The sequence below is a fragment of the Cervus elaphus genome, chromosome 9 (assembly GCF_910594005.1).
Source record: "Cervus elaphus chromosome 9, mCerEla1.1, whole genome shotgun sequence".
NCBI classification, from domain to species: domain Eukaryota; kingdom Metazoa; phylum Chordata; class Mammalia; order Artiodactyla; family Cervidae; genus Cervus; species Cervus elaphus.
In genome coordinates, this window is record NC_057823.1 from 50,367,863 (window position 1) to 50,382,550 (window position 14,688).

Genomic DNA, 14,688 nt, shown 5'->3' on the forward strand with positions numbered 1-14,688 from the left:
AGATCATGTGGTAGTTCAACTTTTAATTTTTTGAAGAACCTTCTTACTTCATGTTCTTCATAGTGGCTGCACCAATTTTCAACTCCAACAACACTGCACAAGGGCTCCCTTTTCTCCACATCCTCGCCAACACTTGCAATCACTCATGGTTTTGTTGGCGGCCATTCTAACGGGTAAGAGCTTCCCCAGTGGCTCAGCCATAAAGAATCTGCCTGCAATTCAGGAGATGTGAAAGATGCAGGTTGGATCCCTGAGTAGGGAAGATCCCCTGGAGAAAGAAATGGCAACCTATTCCAGTGTTCTTGCCTAGGAAATCCCATGGACACAGGAGCCTGGCGGGCTACAGTCCATGGGGTCGCAAACAGACACGACTGAGTGCGTGCGCTAACACAGACACACATTCCAACAGGTGTCAGGTGACATCGCATTGTGGTTTCGATTTACCAGATCAATTCCCAGATAATTAGTGAGATTGAGCATCTTTTCATGTACCTCTTGGCCATTTGTATATCTTCTTTAGAAAAATGGCTGTTCAGGTCCTTTTCTGTTTTTATTTGGATTTATTTTTGGCTATTGAGTTATATGAGTTCCTTATATATTTTGGATATTAATCCCTTATCAGATTGAAGGTCTACAAGTATTTTCTCCCATTCTGCAGGTTGCCTTGTTGTTTTGTTGTTTCATTGTTTCTCTCGTTACAGAAGCATTTTAGTTTGATGTAGTCCCATTTGTTGATTTTTGCTTTTTCTGCTTACACTTTTGGTGTCATATCCCAAAATCACTGCCAAGACCAATGTTAAGGAGCCTTTTCCCCTATGGTTTCTTTCAGGGGTTTTTACAGTTTCAGACCTTATGTTTAAGTCCTCAATCTATTTCTAGTTAATTTTTGTGAGTGGTGTAAGATAGGGGGTCCAACTTCATTTTTTTGCATGTGAATACTCAGTTTTCCCAACATCACTTATTGAAGAGACTATTTTTCCAATTGGGTCACCCTAGTTTATTTTTATCCTTAGTACTTAATAACCAACTATTGTACCTCAATTTGCATCTCAATCTGTTTTTCTCCCCCAACTAGAACAGAGGCTCCATACAGGTAGGCAAGTACTTGATACATAATAGATGCTCAATACATTTTGGTTGAATTGGATTATGAGTTGGAGACCAAAATGTTGCTGCCTGTTAACTTCTATACACTAATGGAGGCAAAGTAACTGGCAGAACTATTTTGGAAAACTATGTAGTCACATCTCTAAACACTGAACATTCACCTATCTTATGAGCAATGGATTCCACAACTAGGTATGCATCTGAAAAAAATGTACACATAGATGCACCAGAAGACATGTCCAAGAGATTGCTACTCTGTAAGTCAAGACCCAGAAATTATCCAAGTGTTCCTTCACAGAAGAAGAGGTAAGTAAATTGTGGAATATCCATACAGCAATGAGAATGAACCAACCACAGTCACAGACAACAATGTATCACAAACTTAATACTGAGCAAAAGAAGCCAGACACACACAAAAATACCTTCTTATGATGCCACTGATAAAAGTATAAAAGCAGTCAAAATTAACCTTACAGTTGTAACTCAGGAGAGCTCTTCCCTGGAAGGGGGCCAGTGAGTGTGGGAGTCACAAGACGGACTTTTCAGAAGCTGGTAACATCCTGTCCCCTGACTGGGCTGCTGGGTGCACGGTGTGTGAAGGTACAGGTATGACTGGAACCCTCGCGCTCTCGGTATATCTTCCACTCCAATGACACACGCTCCCCACCCCTGCCAGGCTGTTAAGGGCCAGGACTCTTCTGCACTTCTCTCTCCACTTGCTACTGGCCTTGACCTGGAGCCCTGACAATGTTCAACTCACTGGACTTCAGCCTCCATACATATCCAGTCCGGTATCACCTAAACACTCCACCTCAACTATTCACACCACACCCTTCTACTGTCAGTGTCTGGGTCCGAAACTCAGGTAAAATAGCAGGAGCCACCATCTATGTCAGCAAGAGTTGAAATAAGTTCAAGGGGCTTGACCACCAGACAGATTCAGAGATGAAGTCTTCTGTGACTTCCTCCCAGGCCCCAAGGCCTCTGGACGTCCAGCTTGCCCGGATTCCTCTTGTCCCTGTGTAGACGAGGCCGTTCCCTTTGCAGAGGAATCCTCAGTAGGCTTCCCTGGCCCCCAAGCACCTCTGTTTCTTCTCTTGATCTCAGACAAGAGGACTGCGGGCGCCAGAGGACAGAGAGGATATTTTGCTCCCTGCTCCATCTAATTGCCCAGCACAGTGCTTCGTACACAGTAGCCTGGACAGTGAGTATCTGTGATATGAATACATGAACAAAGAAACAAACTACTGAATCTGTGCACCAGGCCTTGGTTACTAGAAAGCTAAGGATCTAGGTTCAGGATGACCATGGAAAAAAACAAAAGATAATATTTTTTTAAAGCACATGCAAAGGTCCTTCTGAGGAGGGAGGAATTTTTAAACCAACTTCATCTTATTAAAAAAAAAACATTATCTAACACCAAGAAAGACAGCATGATTTTATCTTTACCATGGACAGCATTTTCACTTTCACTCCTTTCACCTCATTCAAGATGGCTGGTCGAAGGTTACAGACCAGGTACGGAGTCACAGCAAGGCTAGCCAGCTCAGGTGGGAAGTGATGCCTTTGTGGGATGAAAGTACTGGACACCAACCAACCAAGCCCACCAAAGCCACAGGGGAATTCAACATGTCCAGCAAGTACAGAAATACCGGGAAACTACCCAATTATCCCTTAACAATGGGGCGACTGAAACACTCCAAATAGCCACTCAAGTCTGTTCAATACACCAAACTATTTTCTTCCTCTTGGCACTAGTTTTTTCAATTTTCAGTGCCATTAATTAGAGGAAATTCAGCCAACACAAAGTAAAGCAAAGTTTCAGAGTTTGCTCAGTGTGCCCCAAGGAATTACTGCTATGCCTGTTGATCCTCATAAATTTTCCAAACTTTGACTAGTCTTTGCTTTTATCGGTCTCTGATCTTTCCAAAATGATCTGACCAATCAAGCATGAAGATTTACTACACCAAGAAGAGAGTTGTAGGTAGAACCATTGTCCAGGTCATAGCCCTCAGACCTTCTCTGTGTTCCCAACTGACAGTACAGTCCATCCTCTATAGCCATGGATGCAGAACCCTTGGATGGGCTGGGGGGAACTTGTACTAGGCCATTTTACATAAGGAACTAGAGCATCCTTGGGGTTAGGTATCCACAGGGGTTCTGGAACCAACCCTATGCTGATATCGAAGGACAACAATATCTGCATCTCTAGATGCAGATGCCTAGAGTAAACATTGTTTATTACATCCACCATCTTCAATACCCACTTCTCCATAAACCAAAGCCAATGTCAGAGTCAATGGAGTCAATGTCCTCCTGTTTATCTGTGCACAAAATATCATCAGTCCTGCTAGAGAAGATGCAAAGTCAGACCAGAGTTGGCTGTGATTAGGCCCCTTTGGAGACAGGAAATTTGCTGAGATCATCAGCTCAGACTTTATCATGGGTAAGGTCCCACATCAGTTCCACTGAGCTCATGTGCATAAGCAGCCCTGATGCCCTAGGAGTGGTGACAAGTCAAATGTCATCCCACTCTAGGGATACCTCATGACAAGGTTTCTGCTGAGACCCATGCACAAACATACACCAGAAAGCAAGCCCTTTCTTTCTACTGATGTCAACGATAGCCTTGTTGGCCTCAAGGAGAAATACAGCACTGTTAATAATTTACTCTGCATCTTCAAACGCTCATTTTGTCTAAAATTGTATTATTCATTAGTGCTAGTGGTATTGGCTGTTGGGGATAAATAATAATTTTCCATGGTTTTCCTGAAAATACAGTCTGAGAACTACCTACATCAGAATCACCTGGTTTGTTTATTTTAAATGTAGGTTCCTGGGTGCCACTCTTGACCTATTCAAGACTGCTCTGGCTGAGATCCACATTTTAAACAAGCCAGTGATTTTTTTTTTCAAGATTATCAAGACTGCTCTAACACCTTTCTCTGGGCATCTTTCTTTTTTGCCTTGGCCATGAAGCATCATCAGCAACTTGGCCTGACCCTTCTTAGAACTCAGAGTGATTCCACTTACATGGTGGGACAGTAAGGGTAGAGCTACAATAGGAAAGTGGAGCCTTTTGCTCTCTGCCTGTTTTCTCCACACTTTATCTCTGCAAAGATTGCCTGGAACACCCGAAGTAAGTTCTGCTTCCCTGCTTCAATCACAGGTGCCGATGGACTTTGCATAAATCCCTGCTCACCCACCACGTAATTATGCTGGGGAATGTTGACGGTGTCTCCTGTAGTGTGACATGTCACAGATCACTCAGGAAGAGTTTGCAAAGTATCACAACAAAATGTATAGCATGTCTTTCCTTCCTTCCTTCCCCATTGCACCAAAGAAAACTTGGCCCTACATGATCAAGGGAGAGGGTCTCCTGAGGGACATATTTGCACAGAATCCTAAGAATAGCAACCCAATCAAGTTAATTTGGACATCAGTGCTATCCTTCCAGGAGCATCCCCAGTAATTTGCATCACTAGTCTGTGAACACACCTTACTTCTGGCCCCAAGATAAATCAACAGCCTCACATCTGTCACAAAGACACTGGAAGGACCCAGACCCAGGGGAAGAAATACTGTTCAGCACTCCAACTGCCGGTATGTCTGAACTCTGACATTTGTGGGTGGAGATCTTGGTTTCCATCTTTAGCTTCCAAGCTTGGTGCCCAGCTGGTTCTCAGAAAAGGGAGGGAGGGATGGGCAGGAAGTCAAGGAACAGTCCGTATAATACCAGTCTCACTTTTTAAATAGAAACTTCACAAATCTCTCTATCCAAGAAATTGTATCTCACCCTGATTTCTAAAGAGCAGTGAGAACTGGAGGAGTTCTAAAGCCCAGGACTCTTGACCACAGAAGGAAGGAGAAACTCATGGGCCCCAGAGGAGAAGGAAGTATTTTTTTAAAGGGAGAGGCAGGGCAAGGGCTATTTACACAACAGAGGTGACTATGCCAAGACCTATAACCAGAAAAAGTTTAACTTTTAAAAAACCATATAGAACTGAAGACAGCCTCCCAGCCAGCAAGGAAAGGAGTAAAGACAGGCTCAAGGAAAATGGAACCTATCTCCCCAACATTTCTCTAAGACATGAGACAGAAAGCAAGATCTACAGCTGTGTGCCAGTAACTCACTTATGCTCCCAGGACACAAGTTAAAAGTGACCCTCGGAAATTATATCAGAATCACCGGTAATTGTATCAGACACTGAAAGATCCCAAGGAGCTACTTTGTGCCAGAAGCTCACTCCATGCTCCCAAAACCCCACAGGAGGTGCGATCACTAGTTTTGCAGATGAGGACAGTGATGCTGTAGCCAAGATCCAAGCTCATCCATGACAAGACTGGAAGGTGAGGCAGGCTCAGAGGGGCCTCTTTACCATGAAGAGCTTTCCACAGGTTCAGGGACCGCACCCAGATTGTGAGGGGGTGTTGAGCTTCTTGGTCAAGCTCCCCTGCCTCTCCAGAGCATGCCCATCAGTTGGTATCCATCATCATGGTCAATTACTAACAGAATGAGAGACACAGTCCATGGCCAGCATGGCTTACTGGGGCCAACCCTCTACAAGGAACATCTGCTTCCTCATCGTGGAAGTGTGCAAAATCCTGGTACGGAAGAGTTCATGCCTTCATTCCTTCATTTACTCAAATTCATTCAAACATTCACTAAGCAGATTTCTGCACTGGGCTCAATGGTAAAGGTCTGGGGACAAAGAGCTCTGTACATCAGGATATCCTAAAACGGGTTAAAAAGTTGTAAGGTCCTGCTTAGAGGTGAGGGTTAGACTGAAAGAAAAAAAAAAAAAAAAGATGTTTTTCAATGTGTGTGTAACCTAGAATCTTCACCTACCAAAAAATATGCATCAGTAATTCTACAGGCTTTCCTTTCACAGAGATTCATCAAGAGGTGTGCTTAAGTAATAGTTCAAATCAATAAAATGCTAACAGACCACCTACTGCATGCAAGGCATGATAAAACTCAGGCTCTTATTTCAGGAAGAATGAAACTACAGAAGAAGCTAAAACATAAATACATAAACCATAAATTGAGGAATTATGCATATTTAAGTATAACAGGAGTTGTTAATATTAATAAAATTAATAGCCTCCACTTAGTGTTAAGCCCGACACTTTACTAACAGCTTCACTAGTATTAGCCAATTAATCCTCCCCATGCCAGCCAAGTGGGGCTGATCAACACAGTGGACCCCTGTGATGTTTGCCTACAAGGCATCCATTTCCCCTTAAGAAACTACCCTTCAAGCCTGCTTCAACCATGTAACCTGATGGAGTCCCCACCACCCAGGTCCCAGGTCCCAGGTCCCACCCCAGGGATGGGCATGTACCCAAGCCTGGCCAGTTAATACATATGCCACCAACGTGGCCACAGTGATCAACTGGGGTACAACACAGGTAAACCTGACAAGTCTCAATTCTGGGACTTTTGTGGCAATACTGAGACATAAAAACTACAGTACATTAGAAATGTGTAATTGCCATGAGTTACTACCTGGAACTAATCAACCTGAGAATACAAGCAACACGTGGGAAATAGAGTCCAGAGATGGGTGGGAGGTTGGGGAAGTGGTAAGAAAATGACCTACATACACACACAAGTCTGGTGGTGCAGCCCGAGCCCAGGGATCCAGCCTCATCTAGATCTATAATTTATCAGCAGAATCTTCAGTTACACAAGTAAATTTTCTCTTCCATTTAAGCCAGTGTGGACCAGGTTTCAGTCACTTGCAATTTGGAGCCCTCACCAATACACTGTGATCATCCCACATTTACCAAATGAGAAGTCAGGGGCTCAGAGAAGACAAACAGCCTGAGACTGAATTTACTGTCTAAGGTTGGGGCGGGAAGACCACCATGGTTGTGTGTCCTCAGACCAGAAATCTGAAAGAGTCAGCCTGCCAGTTGCCCAGATCCTATTTTTCCCCTTCATCCACCAGTGCCAAGGTAGAGATACATGAGTCACTCTGCTATGGTCCCTTTTCTACATTGTGAGTTTATTTCTTGTTTACCTTCACACCGACGGGGTGATCCTCTGGGGTCCTAGCTTTATCCATGGCTCTATCAAACTCTTCCTTCTCAACAATGCTTTCTTTCTGAGTAGCACAAAAATGGTACATCCTACAATTGATCTTATACTGGAGAAAATATGACCAAAAAAATACCTGTAACCTTGGGCAAATTATTTAGTCTCTGATAGAAAATTTCTTCCCTCTGTAATTATCTTACCCGGGGAGATGAGACCATCTATGAGCTTGAGTCTGAGGAATTTCCTAAGGAACATAAACAGTCACCTCCCCAGAGGAAAGGTAAAATGAGTCATCTTGAAGGTGTTCAAGTTTAGATATTGAGCGTGTTTAATTTGAAATACACTACAGTGAGTAAATGAGTAAGAAATGACATTTTAAAATATTTAATTTCTAACATTACTGTGTTTCCCCAAGCACGATAAAAGAGTTGAGCTAATATTTACGTCCCACTCTTCCAGTGAAAGGGTATGGGTCCAATGATCCATTTGAAACCAGTCCTTGCTTTTGAAAATAATCTCATCAGCATATAGGAGGGTACTCATCCACCTAGCAATCCAATTCCACTGGAGCACAGCTGGGGCAGGGCTGGGAGGACCAGGAGACACAAGGGAACTCAGCCTGGGAGGGTCGGCTGGGGCACAAGCTCTACCATCCTTGCCAGGCAAAAACTAGGTTCTCTCTACAAGGGTAAACTGAAAGTTAGGGCAGAAAATACAAGAATGGCCATAGGCTTATCAATTTCATTTATAATGATCCCTGTGAAATAATTATTTCTATCAGTGGTCATCTAGTATAGGGGATTTAAGATAGTGGGTTCATTAAGGAAAGTCAGGATCACAAACTCATTTAATTCTCCTTGAACCTGTTTAATCAAAATGATTTTCTGCTACTCTCTATTACAAGCCGAGTTTCTGTGGTGACAGATTAATGACTGATCCACTAAGCCACACCACCTCTCTTGTCACCAACCCCACAGACTGAGGCAGCCACTATTCTATCAATAAGCCTCCCTTGCCCTTGAAACTCATTATAGCTGAGACGTTGAGATCAAACGAGATCAGATGCTCAGTGCCACCCCAGTCCTGCTACAGAGACCACCAGCTCCCACAGTGTGTGCACGAGAAGGAGAAAGCACACAGGCGGGTCCTTGTGGTCTCATTAGAATTACACACTCAGGTCACTCTGGAGTAAGGTAAATGCCAGCCAAGGCAACACTTCTGAGTCTTCGGGCCTGCTAAAGGCAATTATCCCAGAGTTAAATGTCAGGGCTAGCTTCATGAGTGCAAAAGAAAGAAAATGTCATGTTTGGTGTAAGCAACAATATTATTTTAATCAAATCAGAAGCTCATTATTAGCAAAAGAGAAGCCCCGATATGATCTCTACCATAAGCTGTGTCCACCTGGCTTCCCACTCCACTTGGTCTCAACCTAAGGCTCCTCACTGATTTCCCTTAGGCAGAAAGCAGCAAAGACTTTCAGTGTAATACCAGTGGAAACTCACAGCCCAAGTCCACTCCTCTCTCAATGGGTCGCAGTATAAGAGTCTAGAGTCAGGAGAAAAGGGAACCCTCTTACACTGTTGGTGGGAATGCAAACTAGTACAGCCGCTATGGAAAACAGTGTGGAGATTTCTTAAAAAACTGGAAATAGAACTGCCATATGACCCAGCAATACCACTTCTGGGCATACACACTGAGGAAACCAGATCTGAAAGAGACACGCGCACCCCAATGTTCATCGCAGCACTGTTTATAATAGCCAGGACATGGAAGCAACCTAGATGCCCATCAGCAGATGAATGGATAAGGAAGCTGTGGTACATATACACCATGGAATATTACTCAGCCATTAAAAAGAATTCATTTGAATCAGTTCTAATGAGATGGATGAAACTGGAGCCCATTATACAGAGTGAAGTAAGCCAGAAAGATAAAGAACATTACAGCATACTAACACATATATATGGAATTTAGAAAGATGGTAACAATAACCCTATATGCAAAACAGAAAAAGAGACACAGAAGTACAGAACAGACTTTTGAACTCTGTGGGAGAAGGTGAGGGTGGGATGTTTCGAAAGAACAGCATGTATATTATCTATGGTGAAACAGATCACCAGCCCAGGTGGGATGCATGAGACAAGTGCTCCGGCCTGGTGCACTGGGAAGACCCAGAGGAATCGGGTGGAGAGGGAGGTGGGAGGGGGGATCGGGATGGGGAATACATGTAACTCTATGGCTGATTCATATCAATGTATGACAAAACCCAAAAAAAATAAAAAAAGAAAAAGAAAAGAAATAAAATGTTAAAAAAAAAAAAAAAAGAGTCTAGAGTCAGACCGCCTGGGTCCAGTCCAGTTCCTTCACAGTCCAGCTCTGTGGGCAAGAGACTTCACCTCCCAATAAATAAGAATAATAGTGCTTCTCTCCTAGGATGGTTATGAATATTACATGAGATAATAGATGTAAACTACCTTAAACAATGGCCAGCACACTAAGTGCAGGATAAATGTTAGGTATCATCTATTTCTGCAATGTTTTATTTTAATTGCAATTTGTGTATATTACCTTTACAAGAAAAAAAACTTGTAAAAAAAGAAAACAGGGACTTCCCTGGTGGTCCAGTGGCTAACACTCCAAGCTCCCAATGCAAGGGGCTGGGGTTCGATCCCTGGTCAGGGAACTAGTTCCCATATGCCACAATGAAGATCAAAGATCCTGCATGCCACAACTGATAAGATCTGGTGCAGCCAAATAAATAAATAAATATTTTGTACAAAGAAAACAGAACAAGGAAGAAATACTGACTGCGAAAGTTAAAGGATTTCATCCAGTAGACAAGCGGTTACCTGAGAGAAAAGATCACATTTATATATCTTACTCATTCTTCTAGCCACTGCCTAGCACATGTTTGACAGTCAAATATTTGTTGGAATGAATGGACGGATTACAAATGAATGTAGGAATGAACAGAGGAAAATCTCCTTACAGTAACTGTATGGAAAGCCAAATCAGATTCAGAAAAAAATCAGGAAAATGGCTGTGGCATCCTCACCCCTCAACCTGAAACCACAGAGGAGCTAAAAGCACAGCAGTTGGAGCAGTTAGAAGTGGGAAATAACTATACAACTTAACACAAACATCTGCCTTCTTCATCCTCTCCTTCTTCAAACTGTATTTGTGCAGAAGTCCAGGTCTCCGTCTAGCCAAAACATCCCAATTGCTAGTCTTTATCAAAGAAGAACGACCAAACTAACAGGCTCCCACTACATTTAGGAGCAAACATCTGTATGTTGTTATATTTCTCCTGGCTCCATTGCTCCAGGCAACAAACCATAGAGTAGCTGTCAAAGTTCTACTTCTGGAAAGAAGGAGATAGCATTATTTGTGTATCTAGAGCAACAGGACCACTTCAAAGTATTAAGTAGAGGCCATCTGGTCATCTCTGGCAACATCACAGCACATTCAACAGGCAAGAGAACAAGGAGCACACAGCCCGCCACCCATTTCCACTTCAAATTTAGCCAATAACTTCCACCAAGGGGTATCATCAACTCTCTAAAAGGGGCTCTTAGTTTTCAATTTCAAAAAAGTTCAAAAACCACTTCTTAATATCTCTTCTCTGGAGTGAAAAAAAGAGAACAAAGAAAAGAAAAAGAAAACAAGTCAAGGGGAAGGGTAAAAACTTTTCTTTCACAAAGTAAAAGGCAAAAAGTGACTTTCTCGCAAACTGACAAGCATCATAACAATATCATAACAATAGTCTCAGGGCCTGGTCTTTCAAAGTTATCAGTGGTTTCCACAAAACTGAAACAGCAGGAGAGAAGCTAAGCGTTGTCAGTCTCCAGTGAGGCCAGTGAAACGGTGATGGCTGGTGAAAATCACCAGGCTGGCTGATCCCTGATACCCTTAGCTGAGGCTTTGTCAACTGTCCACTCAATTGCTTCTACATGAAGCAACCTTTTAGTCCCTGGTCCCAGGGGATGGAGGTTTTGTGGTTATTCCAAGTAAAACAATCAACTAAAGACACTCAGACTCAGCCTAAAAGAGAATCTAGTTTGAGTTTCATAACACTTTAAAGAGGTTAATGGAATTAAATTATATTAATGGCATTAAATTATGTCTGACCCACAGCTAGCATCAGAAGACTCCATGGAGCATATATTAATGCCACAGTTGATGACGGAAGATATTTGGAATTCTGAAACATTTTGAACGTTTTTAATGGTATGTTGGATTAAATTATCATTTTTAAAGAATATATACTGCTAAAAAATATGAGTTGAACACCTAAAATTGCTCCAGAAACAAAAAAAGCAATGCATTTGAACACAGCTTTTCTCTTTTTGTTAAGCTTAGGATATTTTCAGCAGGAAGTATTCCTAATCATCCTAGGAATTACCTAGAATGTTCTTTTAAAATATGGATTTCCAGCACTCATCCCAGAACTATAGAATCAGAATCTCTGAGGAGGAAGGGGTGAGTCTGGTACTACAATTTAACAAGCGCCCCAGGTAAGAGCTTCATGATCAGTTAGGCTTGTAAAAACACTGATCCAAGAATTAAAAATGTCACCATTTGCAAGAAAGATGAGAAATCAAGAAAAGCCCAATCTTTCGAAATTTAAATCTGAATGAGAAACAAGAATAGTGCCATATGCATGATACACTAAGACTAGAAAACCTTGAAAAGACACAAAAGCTGAGGAAACCTGTCCACACCGAAGACCAGCAAGAACAGTCGCTTTCCATCCAACCCAGCTGCCACATGAACCAGAGGGGGTGTGCAGAAGGGGCTGTGTCCTCCAGCTCTAGCCAAGGCAAGCATCTGCCCCTTTCCTCAAGTCTATCTAAAACGTAATGAAGAAGGTAAGAAAAAACAAGATAATTTCTACCCTGTGTGAGTCTGGGAATGGAAGCTTCTGTGGGGCATGTTTCAGGCAGCTTGGCCATCTTTTTCAGCCACAGGCAAAGGTAGTCTGCACAGGGCTCTTTGGGGCGGAACAGAAAGGGGATAGAAGATGGTTAACAGAACAGATCAGGAACAGGAGATCTCATGGTGCCAGGTGGTGGTGGTCGGGGCGGGGGGGGGGGGGGGGGAAGCAGTAAGGCCTCATATCGCTTGTTCACTGAAAGTGTTTGAAAGCCTCTTTCAAGGAAAAGACCACCATCAACGAAAGGGAAAAGGAACAGAGAGGAGACAGATAAGGCCTTAGAGCCTCTGGAATGGGCCCTGGAGAGGTGCTCTTTAGAAAGTACTAGAAGACATCTGGATTAACTGGATTTCTCAGGCCCTCCCTCTGCAACGGCTAGGCATGCAGGGCATGGGGTAAGAGGAATCCAGGGTAGGGGGTGACCCTCACATGTCTCCCACTCAAGGAGTCCTGTGCCAAGACCAGGGGCTCCGTGGTATGGGTCCCTCCCCAGGGCAGGAATTCCTGGTGTTAAATATCATCCGAGTTTTCCCTAGTGCCCTAGAAGCACACGGTCCCAGCCACCTGGGGCAGCCTCTGAGAGAGCTGGCAGCACCTCCCACAGCACAGAGGGGATGCCATCTGCTGGAAAGACTGCGTCAGGAGCCTCTGGGCCGGCATCCTCCCGGGCGTACCTGGGGAGCAGCCGCCAGCCTGGGGCAGAAACAGACAGCAGATTGCTTCTGGGTGCCCAGGAATAACTTTCTCGCCTCCCACAGCTCCCTCAGAGGAGCATCCTCTGCCATTCAGGCTCCCCTTCAGCGTGGCGGACCAACTCACTAGCGCCTGCTCCCTTTCCCTTCTTCTAAGGATGCCGAGGGTCCAAACCACCATGGTCCCTCCCAACAAGAGCATGTAGCAAAGCCTTAGCCATGGTTCTCCGAACCTCCTGGACACCTAGCTCCCTACTCAAGGAGCTGGGCTCACTCCAAACCTAAACCTCCGCAGCAGGCATTCTTCTGGACACCGCCCCCCACCCCACCCCCTGCCAGAGATGGTCTAAGTCACTGCTGCCCAGGGAGGTTCTCCGGGGGCCTTGATAAAGTCAACCAGCAGCATTAGGAGAACTCGAAAGCTTAAGGAGCCTCTGTCTCCGCAGCTGCTCACTGTTAATACCGCCTTTAGTGCAATCACTTTCCCCCAGTTGTACCAATTACACACACCTGGACCACAGGTAACAGGGGCGAAGAGCATCAAGGCTTCTAAGTTGTCTTTAAAGAAGTTCCTCTCAGGCAAGATGAAGCCCATGAACCCCGAACCCACAAGCTGCCTGCGAAGTCTGCACCAGCGCCTTTCCCACCCGCTAAGGAGGCGCAACACCCCCCCCCCCAACCACCACCCACCTCTGGCTCCGAGGCTTTCCCGCCCCCCGCAGGGCCCCGAGTACTCACGTCTCGAAAGCGGTTCCAGTACTTGTCCCGCTCGTACTGGGAGACTGTGCTCAGCCACTGGTCGTTGTCCAGGAAATTGCCGTTGTTGTGGCCCGCGCCTCCGGCGAGCGCGTCCAGGTGCCGGCTCTCGACCTGGAGGAAGCACCACGCCGCGGCGGCCGCCGCGAGCACCGCGATCGCTGGCATCTGCGGGGCAGGGGCACGCGGGGGCGGTGAGGGGAGGCCCGGGGCGGCGAGCCCAGGGCCGCGCGCCCCCGCCGTCGGGGCAGGGGGTACCTCCCCGCGGGGCCAGGGTCAACCTGGGCACACCTGCGGCGGATCTACAGACCCAGGGGTCTCTCTCACGAATGGAGGGGGGGTTGGGTCGGTTTCAAATGAAGAGGCTGCGTCACAAATTAGGGGCCGCTATCAAACTATAGAGGACCCCTATCGTCCGGGCACCCCACGCACCGCCGCTCTCGGACAGGGGCTTCAGTACCCCTCCCCGAAAACGGAGAGCCCTGGATCCGCAAGCCTGACTCCCAGACACGGCGCCCAGAGCTCGGGGGTAGGGAGGGGGTAAACAGGGCTCGGAGCAGCAGTCCAGGCTCCCACTGAATGCGGGGTACACCTGCGGACGGGGTGAGGGGGTGTCTCCCCTCGGCCCCCCGCCGCCGCCTCGGGGAAAGAGGCGCGCGCTGAGCCAGCCCCAGGCAGGCCCTGACCCCGCCGGCCCCCACCCCAGGTGGCCGCGGGGAGGTGTCCCAACTACGCCAAGTTGGGGCGCGGGGTTCTGCGGGGAACGTACCTTGGGGCCCGGCCCGGGTCCCCGCGTCCGAGTTGCTCGAGCTCTTGTGGCGCGGCCGCCGAGAAGGCTAACCGGCTGGCTAGCTCCCCAGCGCTCCTGCCACCCGCCGCCGCGCGTCCTGCCGCTTTGTGAGCCCGCAGCGCTCTGGCTCCGCTCGCTCACTCGCTCGCAGGCTCGCTCGGGCGCGGCGTCCGCGGGCGGAGGAGCCCGAGCGCTCGAGCCGAGGCCTCTGGCGACCCCTGGCGGCCGCGCGCCGCTGTGCGGCCCGCCCGACCGCCCCGCCGCCCCTGGTCCGGCAGCTGGGGATCCTGGTTATCCACATCTCTACGCGAGGCGGAAATAAGCTTTCAGGCCCAGGTTGGCGAGAGACAGCTAGGGGAAATGAGGA

The 14,688-nt window shown here is 46.3% G+C and overlaps 1 protein-coding gene across 2 annotated transcripts in view; it reads right to left on the bottom strand.

The window, feature by feature from the left end:
* Positions 1-14,462, bottom strand: part of SPOCK1 (SPARC (osteonectin), cwcv and kazal like domains proteoglycan 1) — a 559,487-nt gene extending 545,025 nt beyond the window's left edge. For both annotated transcript variants that reach the window (XM_043912845.1, XM_043912844.1), the window contains exons 1-2: positions 14,301-14,462; positions 13,514-13,699 (exon numbers count right to left, since the gene is read on the bottom strand). In XM_043912845.1, the coding sequence (XP_043768780.1) occupies positions 13,514-13,699 (186 nt within the window). In that variant the 5' untranslated portion in view covers positions 14,301-14,462. The remainder of the gene's footprint in view (positions 1-13,513; positions 13,700-14,300) is intronic.
* Positions 14,463-14,688: the final 226 nt, after the last annotated feature.